The following is a 21,632-nucleotide window of genomic DNA, read 5'->3' as shown; positions in this document are numbered from 1 at the left end:
GTATCTGATTCACGCAACGTAGGCATCCGAAGACGCCATAAGTGTTCCGCAAAAGCGGTGCACAACCGCTTAAAAATGAAAAAAAAAACTTAGAAATAACCTTCCCCAATTTATTTACTAAACTACTAGTTGTTAATATTTTGTTGCCCGGTGTGCGAGCAACCATACGAAAAAAAAAATATCAAAAAAAAAAATTATGTAAAAAAAAATTAACTCTTTACTAATTGCAAAAATGCCCCAACCTATTAAGAAGAGAACACTGCCACAAGGCAACTTTGCTATACAATAGCAAGGCAATCGAAAAAACTATCCTATTATACTTATGTCGTTTGCTGCTGCTTGCTTGCAGCTGCAGGTGGCGATACATTGGAGACGTCGATCACTGCGATACAATACTAATACTGTTTTAGTACAAGACACTGAAGAAGTCTGCACATTGTAGACGAAATACGGGTATCTGTCAAGGATAAGCAAATAAGATTTAATAAATGGAAATTACTAGTCCTTCTCTCTCTCGCTTTATACAATTACTAATTATCTTTATAACATCTAATGATTTCATAATTTAAAAAAAAAAACATTGTTTTACAGCAAGTGAGTGGAAGCAATCCTTTTTCGAATTCCAAAGAGTTGACACAGGAGGAACTAATTGACGTGGAAAACTTACTTAGACGACAGGTGCAAGTTGAAGAGTATCTCGACGAGGCAGCGGTCGAAACTGTAAATCCCGTTCCAATTTGTTTCCTTTCTCTGTTGTTTTCTCTGATTGCGGAAAAGAGATAGAAAATAATCAGCCATGCCTCAAATCGGATGATCCCAACACTCAGTGCTATTTGAAGGGCATTTCTAAAACGTCAACACCTTTCTTTTCAATATGGTGACAAAAATCCGTTTCAGGGGTACCATTACTGAGCCAAGAAAGTTTAAATTACTAGCTTCAATAAAAAAAAAAACTTTTCTTTCATCATTCTTGTCACATTTCCTTGACAAGTTGCTTATCTACTTAGTGCAACGCATACCACCAACAAGAATGGTGCGCTGGAATCGGTTCCGGATTAAAAGGCTCCAGGCAATATGGAAGATTTGGACTGATGTTGAAAAACGTAAAAATTATATTCTCAGCATCGTACTGTTAGTCGCCGGAGTTCACCTGGATTCGGAAAACAAATCCCTCAGAAATGCATGGAATGCATATCGGATTCTGCTTCTTACTCATCCAGTTTTGTTGTGTTGGCGGTTTTGGATATGTTTCAATAGTTGGTCAAGCTTTGCATCAGTATTGGAATCGTGCCATGCAACCATCGGCATTGCTGCCATATTTACTCGTTTGTTCATTATCCAAAAAAACTATCACCTGTATGTGAAAGTGACGAAATTCATACAACGATTGGAACATCGAAGAAACGACGAAGCTGACATTGAGATAAGGCGCCAGGGAAAAAGAATCATCAACCGAGCCATCAACTTCTTCCTGGGAAATTTAATATTTCAAACAATGCTAGCCTTCTTCGGCAAATTTGAAGCTGAAGTGGTGACTTTGCCGTTTGATTTAAGCGACTGGAGCCAAGTTGCAGCAGATATTGTGCAAAAAATCTACATACTGCTTTTGATTCCTTATTGTTTCATGGTGTGCGTTAACTTTCTGATCATCTTTATACCAATGATAGGGCTGCTGTACGAACTGAAAGTTGTGGTGAAAGCTTTTGAATTTGGTGAAAAGTTTCCAGGAATAGACCAGCTGAACAATTGCATAGAAGATCACTCAACCGTTCTCAATGAACTGAAGGACTTTAGCCGAGTCACGAAATGGTCGTTCTTTTTGATCTACTTCACTACCATGATGAGTATAGCATTCGGAACAATTGTATTCATTTGGATTTCAAAACTTAATATGTACGCTCTTATGTTGCTGGACTACAATTCACGATATTTGATTGAGTGCTTCGTATTTTGCCAATTGGTGACGGTTTTAAATGAGAATGTAGGATCCGTACAAATACGTTATTGCATTAAGTATGAAGTAATGTTTTTTTTTTACAGAATTCCAGAATTGGCCAGGTTATTTTTCAAACGGAGTGGTTACACAATCATCCCTATTCGTCAAGCTACAAACTAAAATATCGATCCATAAAGGCGTCACTCCTGATGTTGATGGTTCGATCGCAGCGCAGCTTGAGAATTAGCTGTGGAGGCATTTTTGAAATGGATAAGCATTGCTTTACAAGCCTGATGAAGATGTCCTATTCTATAATAACATTTCTGTGGCATTTGAAGGCTTTGGTGGAGAAATCGTAGTTGATGGATTTGGGTGTTTCTCTACAGATTGGACATTCTCAATATACGTTGTTGCTTGTTGTTAGTTTCTCGCTATTCGCCTTTGTCCGAGCTGAGCAATTCGAAAAGACCACCATTTTATTCAGCAACTATTGGCTAGGAGTTACACTATAGACGTCTACATTCATCAGGATACTATGTATTTCACAAATCAATCACGAGACTGAATCATTCAAGGTGAATCTTTCGAGCTACATCTATGGTTCAAAATCTACTCAGATATTGATGTATTGATTGTTATTTTTACTAACTGGAATATTTGAAATAAATTTGATGCTTTTTGTGTTTTAAAAATCCCATATTCGTAATTTCTCCACATGGTCCGAAAGTCCGTCACCGCACACTGGGCATTTGAGGAGTAAACAGGATTATAATTGGCTACCGCTGAAATCCTAAATATGATATCTTTGAAATACAGCATTCAGAATCATGAGGGCCTAACTGCGATGATCGATTCCCTTAATTGATTTTATCTTTAGCTACTGACTCAATTATAATAAAACAGCAAAAAAGGTTATCTTCCATTTAATTCCACTTAATTAATTTTGGTATCCATGACAGATACGTATTTCGACTACAATGTGCAGTCTTCGTCAGTGTCATTCTTAAGTGTACTTAAAGGGGTTAGATTGTGAATAGTTCTTTAGTGGGAATGACACTGATGAAGACTGCACATTGTAGTCGAAATACATCATGGATACCCAAATTAATTAAGTGGAATTAAATGGAAGATAACCTTTTTTTGCTGTTTTATTTAAGCATTCCGCTAACAACCCAATTTCATTACTTCATAATGACTCAGTTAGATTAACATTTCACGGTGCGTTTCATATCGCTTTTGCTAACTAATACAACTTTTTACCATTCTGTGTTAGAAAAAAATTACAGAAAATTGGACCGCTTTACTGTAACATTGAAAATTGATGACGAGAATCGGTCATCGCAGTTTGGCCCTTATGATTCTGAACGCTAGAAATATGTGTTATCTTAACGTGAAGCTCGCAGTAACGAATATAATATTTTTTTGCTGGTTTTGGTTTTTCTAAAATAATGGGAAAATATATCAAAAATACAATAAAATCGGTTTTTTTCCTGCGTTTGTGAAGAACATTTCATAGAAAATTTTGTTTTGCTATTTCATCATTTTAAAAAGTTGGGGAAAATATAAGATCCACGTAAATTTTATTTAGAGAAACAGGGAGAGCTGATTTTCTAGGATTTGTTTTATAATGTTTCGCTCTTTCCCGCTGGCGGGTGCAAGCTTCGTGTTAAGGTAAATATAAGTCCCATTTACGTTCATTCTTAGTAGACTTGAGAAAGTCCACTTTTTTGCAAACTTGAATCAAATTCAACTCAATTTTGAGTCGATCTCATCGTCCGTGTAGATGAACCAATGCGGGAAGTCTTGCGCGTCCGCTCGGAGCTCCCTGGCGATGAAAGTTCTCCCGTTACTTTTCCGTTTGTAAGCCATTTAGCTCCCAGCGTAGTCACATTCTACTCGGCTAGCCCCGGCAATGGATTCAGCCTACGCCTGTAACATTGTTACAAAATGGTCGTAAAAAAAATAGTAACATCTGTAAATATATTCTCTTGAAGTGTGTATCTTCCACTTCTCAGGCTACAAGAAAGTCAAAGGGAAGGCAATTGTATACATTTGGTGATGTTTGCATTCGAGCACTTTTTATGCATCGTAGCGCTGTGAGTGGCGAGAATTGGAAACACTCATTTGAATCTGATCGTGAAGCAAGACATACCACTCCGTTTGGATCGCAGATAGTATAGCCAATGTTTTAAAAATGAAATGATGATATGCAAATTTTTGAAGCAATGGTATTAGTAGGGATCCCCGCGTTGCGTAACACTTGGCAAAGAAGGCCATCTTCAATTACCATTCTTTCTCGTTTCGATCGGCATAGTGGTTGGACGTAGTCCCGAAAAAAACTTAGTGGAAAGTTATCGTTTGTGAGAATTTTAGCCAATCGAAATAGTTATAGTGAGTTTTAATAAGATATCGACCATAGGAAAAATACGTAAAAAAAAAAAATAACATCTTGTATTTCAGTAATCGGGAAATTTAGAAAAAAAAACAATAGTGGTTGAGAACGCGTGCCTAAAATCTATTGTAAACCTAGTGAGTTCCTCTGCTAATTTTGTTGAATGTAGCCTAACCTAAAATTTGTTGTAGCATATGAATAGGCTAAAGTTGTCTTTAAAAGAGAAAAGGTGAAACACACGAAATAATCTGCTCGAGGTCCAGGTAAATATCCACAACTCGACTGTTGGAAGTTAGAAAAACAAAATTGTAATTGGTGCGTTTCTGTTCACTTGAAGGACCGAATATCCTTCAAGCGAAGGTGTTTCGTCGAGGTAGGTGTAGGGGTTCGCGTATGCCACGCGATCTCTGGGAAGGTCCGAAGACTCGTCAGCTTGTAGCTGGTCTCGTTGGCGGGTTAGCGATATTCCCCAGCGCACTTACGGGCCATCGGAAGTCACCACTACTTCCGGGGTTGTATACCGGTCGCCAATTGCCGGATCACCCCATGTTTGGCCTCGAAGCAGCACTCGCGCGAGTAGAAAAGCGGGCCCGCTAAAAAAACCGAATCAAAACGTGTAACCGTGTGGTGGCTGTCTCGAGAAAGAAAATTCGTCATAGCCGAGACACGTACCACTGACAGCATTATCAGCGAGAGGTAGTATACGGCTGCAGCCGCTCCGAGCATAACAGGTTAGATCAGTCCAGGTAACCTAAAAATAGAATAAGAAGGCATCAACACACACACACACCTACCCCGAAGATAAGAAGGTTCTAGAATAGCAATAAATGGGACAAACCAAGTGAAGTCATTAGACAGTTGATTTTGAACTACGGTCGGTATAGCAGAGCCGATGGCTATTAACTAACCCCTTTCAAAACCGAATACAAAGTGTATGAAAAAAAATAACCAACCATGATTGTCGTGAGCAAAAGAGAAAAATCTGATAATTGAGTTTTTTTAGTCCGTGCGTTGACTTAGTTTGGGTCCCCGTTGACTACATTATCTAGGGGTCATATTGGGAAGCGTTGGTTGTGGTACGATCGGAAATCGGAGTAGTATTTTGAAGGACTCGCCTTGAGGAGTCTCACCGGGCACGAGCAAACCTTGCCTCTTCACATGCAAGTGATTCCTTTGCTTGCTTGGCGCTTAAGTGGAGAGGTTGATACACTTGGAAAAGAATCTTTCGGCGAGTAGCCCGTTACACGCCAACGGAGAGTTCCCCCGGCTACTACATTCTAGCTCATCTTCTCGCCATTTTCGCTGCAACGCTAACATGTTCTGTGTTACTGCTCTGCTGACGGCATTAAAGGTGCCCTTCACTCAACACATTTCTTCGACGACATTCTCCGCACTAAGGGCGAGCATCTCCTCTCGCACAGCATCAAATCTAGGACATTCGAAAACCACGTGCTCTGGTGATTCTTCCTCATTCCCCCACTCCGGACAGAAGGGTGACGTTGTGAGTCCGAACCGATGTAGATACTTCCTGAAGCAGCCATGACTAGACAGGAACTCCCGCCGTGATTCTAACCAGAACCCGATTCTGGAAGTAACTACTTAGAATCATGCAGAGGTAGTCTGGAACCCTCATTCTATGGAGCGCCTTGGCGATGGCCTTCCAGCGGGCGCTATTGAATGCAGTCTTCACATCAATCGTAATCACGGCGCAGTATCGATCGCTTCTGTTTGGAATCTTTCTTGGCTCTGTCAATCACTGTCCGAGTTGCATCTACCGTCGATCTCCCTTTACGGAATCCGAACTGCCTCTCCGACAATCCGTGTTCACTCTCCGTACATTTTGTCAGCCTGTTCAGGACGATCCTCTCCAAGAGCTTTCCGACAGTATCCAGCAACCGTATTGGCCTATACGGGTCGGTAAATGCTGGGTAATGCTCAATACAGATCCCATTGAGATCACTAGCCTTTTCCCAGCAACTCCTATCCCTACCTCCCCGTGGTACCGGCCAGGAACTGTGAGCAACCTTAGGGAAGATCGGGTAACCAACCCCGGTGGGAGCTTTGGTCATAGGCTGACAGGGAGGGGGGGAGGGGTCTACTTCGGCAAGCCTGAGCGTCTGTTCTCCAGGAGGAGCGGCTCACAACAGCGTCTGTTCCCCATGTTAGGGGCTCTCGATTTCGCCGCCTCCAAGAACATGGCCATACGTAGCACCTTTTTCCAACACAGCCTCCCTTATCGTTACACCCGGAGATCACCACAGCAGTCGGAATCGCAAATCGACCACGTTCTGATTGATGGACGGCACTTCTACGACATTATCGACGTCAGGACCTATCGTGGCGCTAACATGGACTCTGACCACTACCTGGTGATGATCAAACTGCGCCCCAAACTTTCCGTCATAAACAATGTACGGTACCGACGCCCGCCACGGTACAACCTAGAGTGACTGAAGTAACCGGATGTCGCCTTAGCATACGCGCAGAATCTCGAGGCAGCGTTGCCAGAGGAGGGCAAGATCGATGTGCTCCCTCCAGAGGACTGCTCGAGTACAGTAAAAGCAGCCATCACCGACGCAGCCGAGAGCACCATCGGATACGTGGAAAGAAGTCGACGGAATGAATGGTTCGACGAGGAGTGCAGAGCGATTTTGGAGGAGAAGAAAGCAGCGCGGGCGGTAATGCTGCAGCATGGAACCTGACAGAACGATGAACGGTATAAACAGAAGCGGAAACAGCAGACCCGCATCTTTCGGGAGAAAAAACGCCGCCTGGCAGAAGCGGAGTGCGAGGAAATGGAACTGCTGTGCCGTTCCCAAGAAACACGGAAGTTCTACCAGAAGCTCAACGCATCCCGCAACGGCTTCGTGCCGCGAGCCGAAATGTGCAAGGATAAGGACGGGAGCCTCTTGACGGACGGACGTGAGGTGATTGAAAGGTGGAAGCAGCACTTCGAGGTGCACCTGAATGGCGAGGAGAACGTAGGCACGGGAGACCAGCGCAATGGAGGAAACGACTACGTCCGTGCAGCAGAGGACGGAACTGACCCAACTCCCACGCTGAGGGAAGTTAAGGATGCCATTCAGCAGCTCAAAAACAACAAAGTAGCTGGTAAAGATAGTATCGCAGCCGAACTCATCAAGATGGGCCCAGAAAATGCACCGGATGATAGTCAGGATCTGGGAAACAGAACAGCTACCGGAGGAGTTGAAGGAGGGTGTAATCTGCCCCATTCACAAGAAAGGCGACCATTTGGAATGTGAGAACTTCAGAGGGATCACCATTTTGAATGCCGCCTACAAAGTGCTATCCCAGATCATCTTCCGTCGTCTATCACCCAAAATGACCGAGTTCGTGGGAAGTTATCAAGCCGGCTTCATCGACGGCCGATCGACAACGGACCAGATCTTCACCGTACGGCAAATCCTCCAGAAATGACGTGAGTACCAGGTCCCAACGCATCATTTGTTCATCGACTTTAAGGCGGCATACGACAATATCGACCGCACAGGCTGATCAGACTGATCAAAGCAACGATGGACGGTGTGCAAAACTGTGTAAGGGTTTCGGGTGAACTATCCTGTTCATTCGAATCTCGCCGGGGACTGCGAGAAGGTGAAGAACTCTCAATCCTACTATTCAACATCGCTCTAAAAGTTGTAATGCGACGAGCCGGGCTCAACAGCCGGGGTACGATTTCTACGAAATCCGGTCAATTTGTGTGCTTTGCGGATGACATGGACATTATCGCAAGAACATTTGGAACGGTGGCAGAACTATACACCCGCCTGAAACACGAAGCAGCAAAAGTCGGACTGGTGGTGAGTGTGTCAAAAACAAAGTACATGCTAGTAGGCGGATCCGAACATGACAGGATTCGTCTAGGGGATACTTTCGAGGTAGTGGAGGAATTCGTTTACCTTGGATCCTTACTGACGGCATACAACAATGTGTGTCGTGAAATACGTAGGCGCATCATCAGTGGAAGTCGTGCCTGCTACGGGCTCCAGAAGAAACTACGATCAAAAAAGATTCACCCTCGCACCAAATGTACCATGTACAGAACGCTAATAAGACCGGTGGTCCACACGAGACATGAACTATGCTCGAGGAGGACCTGCAAGCACTCGGAGTTTTCGAACGACGTGTGTTAAGGAAGATCTTCGGCGGTGTGCAGGAGAACGGTGAGTGGCGGCAAATAATGAACCACGAGCTCGCTGCACTCTACGGCGAACCCAGCATCCAGAAGTTTGCCAAAGCCGGAAGGATGCGGTGGGCAGGGCATGTTGCAAGAATGCCGGACAACAACCCTGCAAAGTTGGTGTTCGCTACTGATCCGGTTGGCACAAGAAAGCGTGGAGCGCAGAGAGCACGATGAGCGGACCAGGTAGAGCGTGATCTAGCGAGCATTGGGTATGACCGATAATGGAGAGCGGCAGCCCCAAACCGATTACTGTGGCGTATTATTGTTGATTATGTCTTATCTTAAATAAATGTGATGTTGTAAAAATAAATGTATTGACCTATACGATGCAGGCTCCCCCGGTAATTTTCCGTGCTTCGGCAGCAGCACAAGGTTTTGTACCTTCCACCTATCAGGAAACTGACCTTCAGACATTTCTACAGCACTATCCTGAACATGTCCAGGAACGTCTGGATCATCGGTTTCAACGCCACGTTTGGAATTCCATCCGGGCTGGGAGCTTTCTTCGCCTTCAACCCTTTCGCTGCTGCTAGGAGTTCATCGTTGGAGATTTGTTCAACGTTGTCTCCATCTTCCTTTATATGGTGCCAGGTCGTTGGGTCATGCAGTGAAAAAAGTCCCTCCACGATGACTTTCAGCAGCACATTTCAACCGGCATCGTTGGATCCCTGATCTTCGCCATCGTGACTCGTTATGGGGTTGGCATCTTCGTCTCGGCACAGCTCCTTGAAACTTTTTGACTTGCTCAGCTTTATCTCTCCTACACACTGTCGTGACGCTTTCCGGCCATTTTCAAAATTGCTGCTTGCAGTGAATGCACGACCAACGCAGTAACTATCGCTAACAGAATCCCCAAATCTACTACACACACTAAGAATATTTCACAGATTTCTGTGAAATTTTACCGAAATCTGAACAGCTGAAATCTATTCATGAAAGAAGGATACATGTGTGGTAATATAGTAACAGGTTTCCTAATGACTACTGACTACTGATATTAGGCAGAATATAATTTTTCAACAAACACGTGTCGGTCGAATTAGGATTTATCCCAGGCTACTATTGTAGAAAAACGTAATTGATAGATATTGGGCGGAACGCGTCGGAATGTTTAGAAAAATAGGGCGCACGCTTGATCCGGTTTAAGATACATTGTTGACTGCTTTCGGAAACGTGATTTCATTTTAATAACTTGTTTACTTGTTAAACCATTGAACGTCGCGTGAAAGTGGAACTTAATGAAGGCATCAGTGCTTTTTCGTAACTTTTAGTTTTCCGATTAGAAAAATCATCGGTTGCAGGACAGTGTTACCGATTTATATTGGATAATCCAAAGCTATGTTGACCATTATAACATTACATTTTGAATAACAAATGATAAGACATTTCCTTTTCCCAAGTCCTTTTCCTTCTTCTCTTTTCAGAAAGCGAGTAATGGCGCTATAACCATATGCCATATAGGGCTAGGACAAGAGTTAGCGCTCAGGTCCCAACCGCTAGAAGAAAATGGTAGCGAGCAAGGGCGCTATAACCTAGGCGAATACAGCATTCCCTCCGTATAGGTTACGTCCGCACACCGCTCTCTGTTGTCCTTCGACTGAGGTCGGCAGTGGGTTGGCGGTGCCGTCCACGCTTGTACGGAGGGAGGACTGTACGCTCGAACACAAGGGGTAAATACCTGTGTTCCATCCCAGGAGATCGGACAACCAAGGAGTGTGCATTAACTTTCTTAGCTCTGTCACTCCCAACGATTTATATAGCCTATTTTCAAATCCTGCATACGGAGCGGTTGGTACGGTATGTCCCCGCTCTTTGATTACCTGTTGATTAAATGTTAACCACTGTCTATACTTATTAAGTAGACATGGTAAACATTCACTTCCACAAAAATTAACTAAACGCTACACAGTAGGCCTGGCCGCTTTATTGTTTGTTTCACATCCTTGATGTGCAGCAAGCATTAATAATGACAAGAAAAATGATAGATGTATCATTTTCCAGGATTCTTTCAAGTACTGGCTGTGTATGTGTAGACTAGACAGCTGAAATCTATAAACAGTTCAGTGATTTTTCACAACTTTTCTGTATTTTTTCACAGATAATCTTAGTGTGTAACTTGATGAAAACAGCAATTTAATATACATATTCGCGAGCAGTAAATACTTTACGCTAAAATCAGATCACATTTCAAATACAATAAACAATCATTCTCACTAACACAATATTCTCTATAACTCGGTGAAAATTCAGGGTACTCAAACTAGACGTGTGCGCCGCCGCCGACACTTTTGCACACGCCGTCACCACCGACGTTTTTGAGTCGTGTTTCTTGGCAAACACTGCACAGAATTATACAAAAAGTACCAAATTAATGGTATTTTTACTATAGACCAGATATTATGAATTGGTCAACTGGTTCCGGAGATATGTTCAAGTTAGTATGTATCCCAAAACTATAATATATCACATGAGAATTCAAACGCTAGATTAATGGAGGTCATAATGAGTATCCAAAACTACATTGTTCATATTCAGAAACGTTGCAGGTACCTCTGAGCAAGTGGTCAGACTCCCTAAAGAATGTTGTAGTAAATCCATAAATTTAATTTGGCTAGTTATAATTACTATAAAAACCGCCAGTACCGAAAGGGTTCCAAAACCTTTCAACGATGTTTTCGGCAACAATTTAAATCTCTCAATACTCCTTATACGACTAGACTACCATGCGTCTCCATCGATTTATAGCGACTGTGCTAATTAGTCCCAGTAATAATTTTCCACATGAGAAAACACGCGTTCGAACGATTTTGAATCATAACCCGATCAAATTCGGTTAACACAATGAAAGCAAATCGATATTAAAGTTTTCAGTTCTTATCTTAATCAAAACCAATTTTGCTTTCAATTGTCGGTACATAAGTCTGATAGCATATTGTTTCTTTATTATTTTTTCAAGAGTTTTTTAAATCTCTTTTCCTTTATTTAACGTCGATCTCTGTTCCGCAATCTAGTGCCAATCACCGACGGACATCGATTGCCATCCATTGACGGCAACCGAATGTGCAGGAAGGCAGCTTGCTTCCACACCTGCCACTATGGGGCATTTTCATACAACCAGGCGGTCAAAAATATTTCTATCATTTTTTCACAATTTCTGCTATTATTCTTGCTTTGTTTCATCAATATAAGGTGTGCGTTATCACTTTTCAACATTTTCACGACCATCTTTTGAAACGGGCCTAACTTTTGATTAATTAAAATTTAATTTTTACGATTTTATAGTTTCAAGCTTGTTTTCAGAGAATAAAATCTATTGAACAAAGACAACCTACCATGGTTTTATTGGGGGGAACACCGTAAAAAATAAAATAAAAACCTTTTTTTTTTTGGAAATATGTTTATTTTTTTCAACAAATCTTCTGTAAAAAAATTCAAAAAGCCATGATACAATAATCAAAATCAAATATGTTTCAACGAATTTCTTTTTATTCCTCTGTTACAATATCATCATGAACAAATTCTTCTTCAATTTCATCGACTGCTTTCATAAGTTCCTCCAAAGCATTGAAGTTATTAGTATCGACTACTGAATCACTTACAGAATTTTCAAATATCATGAAACTTTTCACGATGTCGGGATAATCCAGGGATACTTTTTTCTGTCGTCTTTTCGCCATCCAAATGGAACTGATCAGTGGGTCCGATTCATTAATGGCACGAATAAAGACATCATGTAAATTTTCTACTCTTGATCGTTTTCTTGCATGATGGGTTCGATATATTTTCAATTGTTTATGTTGACTTTCTGCTGCCTCTTCCGCTAATGAACCAAGTGGTGCTGGTGAATGTATGATTATTTCTCCGGCATGAGTGAGAACTTTATGCACGGTAGTAGGAATTTTGTACCAATCATATTATTTAAGATAGAGCCTATATGTTTCCTTGCAATATGCATCAAATTTTTCCGGGTTTATTGGCTCTTGGCAGTTAATAGCAATTAATATATTCCGGAATCTGAAAATTAACTCTTCATTAATGTTCAGCACGGAGCTTAAAAGCTTGGGATTTCCAAATGCTCTTCGACAAACGGTTCCTGTAGTACTGGTACCTGCTCCACCCGATCGTGGTTGATCTACTCTTATTCCAAATTTTTCGTAAAGCTGTGTCGTCACATGTTTTTTTCTTTGTTCATATAGTTCTTTGAACGGTTTCGTTACCTTCCATTTTTTGATATCCATATATGCAATATGCAAAAGACATTCGAAAAATCTTATCCAAGCATGAAGTGGAGATATGCCGTAATGCAAGGCTTCTTCGTTTGATATAAATCCTTCCTCGAATTTCTCTGCATCATTCATTACATTTGGTGTTGCCCAACATATTGGACAATTCTGCATCGACGAATTTCCAGTGATATAAGTTAAGACTTTTCCGTCTATCATACTGAGGACAAAATCAAAATCAATAAGTATAAACGTGTCGTTTGGGAGTTCAATTTTCACTGGCGTTAGTTGACTCATTTCTTTTTCTACATCCTGTTTTGTAGCCAGAATAACTTCTTTACTCTCTTTAATGAATTCAAGGATGAATGGCCTACAAAATCGAATACTTTGAGGCATGGGATTAAACCACATAATTTCCTTTCGATCATTGTACATGAACAACTGAATTGGTGTTAAAGTGGACGAAAATACATCTGAATCGTCCTGACATCCTTCTGGTTGCGAATATCCAGTTGATCCGTCCATACCCCAGCTACATAGCAGAACCAGTTCCGTAGAAACTAGATCGTTGCTATCCATATACTCGTTGAGCTCTGCATCAATTATTTGGACGATTCGTTTCACTGTATTTTCATCAGCGCCTGGAGTTTCACTCTTATTTTCAATGCACTTTCTTCGATGAATTCACTAGGAGGGGCGCATATTTTTTTCACTGCTCCGATCACATAGTAAGGTGGAAATCTTGAAGGTGATTCACTATGTATTACTTCGTATTGAAATCTACTCAATCCAGCCTCGATAAGTACACTAAAAGCCTCTTCTGGTGACATCATTCCTCGTTGATCAGTTAGTTGAGCCAGCATGGTTTTAGAGCTTTTTTGGTTTTTCAAAATATGCCCAATAACTTTAACTAAATTAAAATCCTTTCGATTATAAGCGGTCCGTCTTGCAAATAACAAAGCTTTCTCGATGGCATCGAATTTTGAATCAACTGCTTCTTTATCGATGACGCGACGTTTTCCTCTTTCACTCAAATCCAAGAAAGGTTTTGAAGGTCATCCACGTTTTGTTCCCGAGGCCGAGGTTGAGGCAACACATTGCTCCTGTTCGATGAATTCCTCGATGCCAAATTCTCCATCAAGCCAATTCCGAAAATACGACTCAAATCGCTCTTTCGTGCGATTAGCTTCATGCCATTTGTTGATGTAACGATTTTATGGATCTTTTCATCGAGACGTTTACGTTTTTCCACCGAGATGTTATAATTTTCACAAATGAATTCAATGGCTCTGTGAACATTGTCACTATGGCTTAATTTTGCGTCTAATAGATCAATAATGGTTCTATTATCCATGCTCACACTTGGTCTCAACCGTAAATTTGAATTACACTGTAGTAGTTTAAATAAAAGCTACACAAAATACACTATGGCTTCAAATTGACACTACAGTAGGATAAGTACAGACTTAGGTATAAATTAAACTCATCCGCGCATATGCGTAGGTACATACTTACGCATATGCTTCTATAATCGTCATAACCCAGGTACTTACTTTAGAATAAAGCATAAACGAATGTAGTTTTACGTTCATCCAACAGTGAACTTTATGATAATGATGACTTCTTTTTGTACAAAAGCTTAAGCCCTTTTTAAAAATTGTTCATGAAATATTATAAAATGTTCTTCAACAATATATTTCGACTATACCAACCGAATATAACTCCAAAATTTGCAAAATAATTGTTGAAAAAGTTTGTTTCCAAGCCGGCTTTTGTACAATTTGAAATCTCCCATAATAACCGAAAATTTTCAAATCGCTTATATTTCCAATGGGCAGGTTGGGACAGGCAAACTCTTCAGTACTTGTTAAAGTACACTCAAAACTTCATCCAGAGCTGAGAATTAGCCTGGGAATGTGCGAGACTCGAAAGTTGGTGATCAATAAAGTTAAATTTTCATTAATTTTCAATTATTTTTTTTTTTCTAATTTTACATCAAATTTCCAAATGGATTTTCTTTTCGGAAAGTTTATTAAATTACCTTTCCAAAGATGTATAATGATGTGGTAGTTATATGATAAATAGTGGATGAAATTTTATTTGAGTGGTAGTGTATTTTTGCGGCAAAATTTGTACTTTTCTTACTCTTTTCTGACTTTGACATCCGATATCTCAGAAACTAAAACTGCTAGAAGCTTGAAACTTTCAGATTCTCTTAGTTGAAATGTTTACTATCGACCAAAAATAACGGAATAAGGATTAGTGAAAGTCGATTTTTTGATTTTTAACCGCCTGATATCTGATAGTGCCTGTGTAGGATATCGCACCCACTCAACACACATGGGCCGGGACCAACGGCTTTACTTCCCTTCCGAAGGAAGACGTGACCAGAGATTTTTATGCCTCAGAAAAATCCCACCGACCTCATCTGGGGATTGAACCCAGACCCATTGGGGTGTTAGAAAGCAGTCACGCTTACCACTACAACACCGGCGCCGGCTTGAGTTTTTTTTTTAAATGAAAGCAATAACTTCAAGTTTTGCTGTTAACGTCTTGTTGAAAATTCAATTTATGTTAATTTGTCGTTGTACTAACTATATTTGTTTTTTGTTTGTTTATTTAACACATTTTTGGTCAATCTTAAATATTATGAATGCAAAATGGGATTGGGATTAACTGGAAAAATAAGTTACATCATAACTTAAAATTTTGATTTTAATTTGATCTCCAGCTTTGCACGGGAAGCCCCACCCAATGTGTCAAGTGCTACAATATGGATATTTTTCAAGTGCTACAATATGGATATTCTTATTCTTTTTTTTTTATTATGGATACGCTGAATTCAGGTCGAAATTCATGAAGTTAATATGATAGAAGTGAGATATGAGTTGTTAAATGGGAGCAGTAAGCTGTGAAAAGTTAATAAATAAGAAGTGTAACGCGTAGAGTAAGCTGTGGAAATTGAGTGAGATCGATCTGAGTAGTAAGTATTATTATTAAAATTTAGCAAATATAAGAAAAGTGATGAAATCCGTTAAAATTTTATTAAGATATGAAAGTCGGCTGTACTTCATTTTGTATTTTTCTCAATCTTCCGCACATTGGAAACCAGAAGCTGAAAGTAAGTTTTGTCTGCTCAACAGAATTGATAAAAAAAAAAAATATCCAGAAATTTGGACTCCTAACTGCAACATATCCAAGGGATGATCTATGAAGCTCATTAACTGATGTCAGTATATCTAGGTGCCATTCAATTTATTGATATTATTGTATTACATAGCAATGAACGAGTAAACTCAAGCATCCATCTTCTCCGCCTTCACCCACAGTCCACCCTGGAGCGTCAAAACCGCACTGGCAGGGTCAAATATCGGGGTAGTCTCCATTCGTGCACCCAACGTAAAGCGGAAATTCTTCAGCAAAGTCGCCAATCCAATGCGAGTCTGCATCAGTCCGAAGCGCATCCCAATGCAGACACGAGGACCCTCTCCAAACGGAAGGAATGCCATCGGATGACGGGCTGCCACCTGGTCCGGGTTGAATCGATCTGGGTCGAACTTCATAGGGTCCGGATAAAATTCCGGATCGTGGTGGATGGCGAATGGGGAAATCATAACCGACGTACCCTTTCCAATGGTCAGCGACGATCCGGAAACATTATAGTCCTGAGTTGCGGTACGAAGAATGTTCGGTACAGGTGGGTATTTCCGAAGGCTTTCTGAAATTTGTAACTACTTTTATAGCAACGTTTTGATGACTAAGAAACTAGATCTAACCATTAATGCACTTTTCCAAGTATTTCATCTCATGAACTGCTTCATATGAAAGTGATCCATGCTTGCTAATACTATCGAGGACGTCCTTCCTTGCTTTGTCCTGGAGATTTTGATTCAGGGCAAGTTCATACAAACAGAACGACATCAGTGTCGAGGAGGTTTCAAACCCAGCAAAGAAGAAAACGAACGCCTGAGCAGCAACTTCTTTAACGGATAGCGTGCCCAACTGTTGATCCGTGCTGCCCTGTTCCAAAGCTTGTCCATTTTTCAGCTTTATCATCAAATCCATGAAATCATTCCGTTCGATTTTATTCTTCTCTCTGTACTCAATATTATCTGAGACAACTTTCAAAAAGAACTCCGAAACTTTCGGATTCAGCGTCACGGTTCTTAATGCAAGTGCCAGCGATTTAAACTGCTGAGTCAAAAGAAGCTTCACGAATCCAATTTTCCCAAAGTTGAATATTTCCCTGCCATATTTGCGAAACTCGGCATTGGGATCACGCAAACTGTTACACTCCAGTCCAAAAGCACAATTTCCAATCACATCCGTCGTGAAGCGTGCGAGAATATCTTTCAACTCAATCTCACCACCACCAGCAGTCTCCTTCACGATACATCGCTCCAATTCATCGGCACAGTCCCGAACAATCGGAAGCATCATTTTCATCTTACCCAACGTAAACGTGGGCGTTAGCTTGACGCGCATATTCTTCCACTTGATGCCTTCCATGCTGAAGAGATGGGCACTCAATGGATCATCCTTTTCGTTGACGTAAACCGAACGGTCGTGAAAGGAGTTGAAGTCCTTCACCAGAATGGTTTTGATAAAGTCGAGGTCCAGAGCGAGAACCACGGGGTTGATGAAGAAGTAGATTCCTCCGAACAGAGCATTTCCCTTCAGTTTGCAGTACAGCTTTTCTATGGCTACGGAGAAATGTTGTGTTTTACCTGTTCCCCCCAGGTTCCCGAGGGGGAAGGTGGGATTTACGTACGGCACTCCTCGCACTTTCCAATAGTTGAACCGTTGTTTGATGAACAGAAACACCAAGGTCACGACAGCGATTAGCAGTAATACAATCATCTTTATACGGAAAATTTAATGTTACGCGTAACGCAAACAAAACACCGGTCTGTTCGCTGCACCAGCTTGCAATCGAATACCGAATGAACCGGATTGAGTTCTGTATACTAGCTGCAAGTTGTTGGTTAATGTAGTGTTAGTAATTCTTCATGGAAGCGTAAGGAGTTAGGAATTGTGCACACAATTCTAGCTGTTATAAGTTCCACTTTAGAGACAACGTTTTCAACACAACGGTTATTTCGTTTGTACACACAAATAAGTGGTATGTGCTCGGCTGTGAGGAGATCTAGGTAGACAATGGAACACACTGAAGAAATTTTCAATAATGAATCAATACCCTCAATTTATTTGCTGGGCAGACAAGGATGAAGTGGCAAAATTCGGTGCCTTATCTTTTTTATTTTCTTTTTTTTTGTAACTTATGATTGATTGCGTAAAGTGCCTTTCCATTTTTCAGACGCTTATCAAGAAAGCAATTTTTGTTTGTAATCAAGAGATGGGATGGAAACACAATTCCAAGTGTATTCTATTGAATTTTATTTATAGGCAGAAAAGCTTAGCTGCGCATATGTTGAAAACAAAAATACCGCTGTAGTTTTTAAATTCCAGGAGTTGGAAGGGGTTGCATTAATTTAATAGCTAAGTAGAATTAGTAAGATTTGTTTGGTTGATTATTTTTAGTATAGCGTGTTTCATCGACGGCTGGCAAATGACTGGGATAATGCGTACCGTATCGCGTACTTGAAGGTCATAAAATAGAGTCGTCACGCAAGTGAAAGTAATCCTTAGCCTCTTGCCCAGTAACTCCTATCCCTTCCTCCCCGAGTAACCTTAGGGAAGATCGGGACACAACTCCGGTGGGAACTTTGGTCGTATGCTGACAAAGAAGGGGGAGCTGCATCCTTTTCGGAGGATGTGGCTTACAAAACCCGTGCGTCTCCATGTTCGGGGCGTATCAACAGCGTCTGACTGGCATCCAGCGGCTGAATACTTCCCGAAAGTTATACCCAAGATGGCAGTCCCATCACGGCGGAAAGGAGACCTTAGGCCAACCACCTACTGTCTCAGAAATCTTCAAATTGTTACAGAAACCTATAATGAAAGATTACGAACTGATTTTATGGCAACGACTTTTAGCGCTAAACAACGGACAAGAATCGGAACATGGAATGTACTGACGCTAGCCCAACAGGGTAAACTGACACAACTCGCCAGTGAGGCCCGCCGTATGAAGCTAGAAATCCTGGGACTTAGTGAAGTCCGCTGGCCGAACTGTGGAGAACACAAGCTGCCTTCGGGACAGGTACTTTCATATTCTGGTATGCGAGGTGAAAACGCTCCGCGACATCGTGGAGTTGGCTTTCTGCATAGTGCCCAAGCGCTAGGGGTCGATCGCATATCAGAAGAGATGCTCAAAGCTGACCCCATGCTAGCCTCACAAATGTTGCATCAACTATCTGTCAATATCTGGGACACCGCGACTTTTCCAGCCGACTGGATGCAGGGCATCTTAGTGAAGGTCCCAAAGAAGGGGGTTCCAACTGTATGCGACAACTGGCGAGGCATCATGTTACGGTGTATTGTTCTCAAAGTTCTGTGTAAAGTTATCCTCAATCGGATACAGGAGAAGATCGACGCGGCTCTCCGACGACAGCAGGCAGGATTCCGTGCTGGAAGATCCTGTGTGGACCATATTGTCACGCTCCACATCATCCAGGAGCAGGTCAATGAGTTCCAAGAGTCCCTGTACTTGGTATTCATTGACTCCAAAAAGCTTTTGATTGACTAAACCACGAAAACTTGTGGGGCGCTCTGAGATGCAAGGGAGTCCCTGATAAGATCCTGATCAACCTCATCGAAGCGCAGTACGAGGCTTTCACATGCAGAATGTCGCACAACGGAGCTTTGTCTGACCCGACAAAGGCACCCACGGATGTGAGGCAAGGATGTATATTATCACCGCTACTGTTCCTCATCGTAATCGACGAGATCATGGTTGGAGCCGTTGACCTTGTACCGAACCGTGGGTTGCTTTGGCAGCCTATTACCATGGAGCATCTCAACGACTTTGATTTGGCTGATGATGTTGCATTATTAGCACAACGGTGCTCTGACATGCAGAGTAAGCTCGACGACATTGCGAAACGCTCCTCTGAAGCAGGTCTAACCATCAACGTCAACAAGACCAAATCGTTGGATGTCAACACGGAAAACCGTTCCAATTTCATGGTAGCTAGGCAGGCAGTGGAGAAAGTCAAAAACTTCCAATATCTTGGCAGCCAGATATCGTCGGACGGCGGCATCAAGAGCGACATAGGTGCACGGATTAAGAAGGCGAGGGCTGCTTTTGCCAGTTTGCGAAATGTTTGGAGAGCGAATCAGATCTGTCGACGCACCAAAATCCAAATGTTTAACTCGAACGTGAAGTCTGTGCTATTATACGCCAGTGAAACATGGTGTGTATCAGCGGAGAACTCTCAGGAGCTGCAGGTGTTTATCAACCGATGTCTGCGGTACATAATTCGTGCCTGGTGGCCCCACAATTGGATCGCAAATTCCGAGCTTCATCGTTTGTGTCATCAGAAGCCGGTAGAGACAGAAATTCGTGAACGGAAGTGGAAACGAAATCTGCAAGCAAGCACTGGACTGGAATCCAGCAGGACATCCCAGCAGAGGCAGACCCAGAGGCTCGTGGCGGCGGAGCCTAAACAGTGAAATTAAGAACGTTGACCGAAATTTGACTTGAGCACAGGTCAAGGCCAAAACTAGTAATCGCCCAGGATGGAAATCTTTCACAAAGGCCCTTTGCATTCCTGGAGGTGCGCAGGATCTTTTTTTTTTCTTTTTTTTTGTGATTTTTAGCCGTAGGCTAGTTCATCACATTTGATAGTAGAAGGTCAGGCTTAGGGCCTACCTTCAAGGAAACGTTTCAGTCTAACATTAACGTAACGTAAAACTGGCTCTGAGACAACATTTAAAAAAAAAAAAACTTAATGTAAAATGGGAGTTACATCGGGACTGTGGTGAGGAATGCATGCGCGAACAAGGTAGAGCTCCACCGTAAGAGACAGTGCCCCAGTCCGGCAGAGATACCCCGACGGCAGGAAAATAGGAAGGTGAAAGAACAAGGACAGCGCAGCCAACGACGAGAGTGCTAGATTTGGTTGTACAGGTGGGCGTCCTTCAAGAAAGCAATCAGCGTAGCCAGCGTCGAGGGGTCGTTGCCAAGTAGCTCCCTGATGTTCTCTGGGAGTCGGTGTTGTTCGCGTAGCCTCTGAAACTCTGGACAGACACACAGCACGTGTTCCACCGAGGCAAGGATGCTGCAGATTGGACAAACCTTGTGGAAGGGTGTCCCACCAAAATTGTGGGAAATCCTCGCATGGCCGGTCCGGAGTCTTGAAATGATCCGTTGGTCCTTGTACTTGTGGCTGTCTAGCCAGGGTCGAACGGTTTCTTTGATCTTTCTCAGGAAAGTGGTCCGCGACTGAAACCATTCCTCCTGCCAGGCTTCCATGATAATATTCGCGATCCAACGTTTGACGTCTAGGAGTGGTACGTTCCTGGTGAAGCGAGGACCAGATGGACCGGATCCCGCCAGCCTGTCCGCAGCCTCATTTCCAGGAACACTGCAGTGCCCGGGAATCCACGTAAAAACGGTTGAGGATGGGGCATATCGTGTAATGGCTTGTATCCAGGGGTGGCTTGGGGCTTCGGCTTCCAGCGCCTGGATGACGCTGTGTGAGTCCGTTAGCACAAGGATCGGTTGATCTGCGGAAAAAACGGAACACTCCTCCGGTAAACTTTGACTTGTTGCGGAGTTTGGTTCTGCCCCTCCGAGTCCCACTCCAGCCCGTGATCGCGATCCGTCTGTAAAGCGATGAACGTGCCCCGGATAGACCGACCCAAGAAGTGCGCAGGATCGTTAAGTGAGTAAGTAAGTTTTTCATCGACAGTACCTGTTTGGATTTGCTTAAGGTGATTTCGATGGAACTAATTGTATACTTTCATCTCCTC

General features: G+C 42.2%; 1 protein-coding gene across 1 annotated transcript in view; it reads right to left on the bottom strand.

The window, feature by feature from the left end:
* Nucleotides 1-17,676, bottom strand: part of LOC135715488 (uncharacterized) — a 30,605-nt gene extending 12,929 nt beyond the window's left edge. The window contains exons 1-2 of the mRNA XM_065238752.1: nt 16,532-17,676; nt 16,058-16,473 (exon numbers count right to left, since the gene is read on the bottom strand). Of these exons, the coding sequence (XP_065094824.1) occupies nt 16,058-16,473; nt 16,532-17,615 (1,500 nt within the window). The 5' untranslated portion in view covers nt 17,616-17,676. The remainder of the gene's footprint in view (nt 1-16,057; nt 16,474-16,531) is intronic.
* Nucleotides 17,677-21,632: the final 3,956 nt, after the last annotated feature.

The sequence above is a fragment of the Ochlerotatus camptorhynchus genome, unplaced genomic scaffold, assembly GCF_037179485.1.
Source record: "Ochlerotatus camptorhynchus isolate MF236.1 unplaced genomic scaffold, CSIRO-AGI_Acam_v1.1 ptg000933l, whole genome shotgun sequence".
Classification (NCBI taxonomy): domain Eukaryota; kingdom Metazoa; phylum Arthropoda; class Insecta; order Diptera; family Culicidae; genus Ochlerotatus; species Ochlerotatus camptorhynchus.
This window is presented reverse-complemented; position numbering and strand designations above follow the sequence as displayed.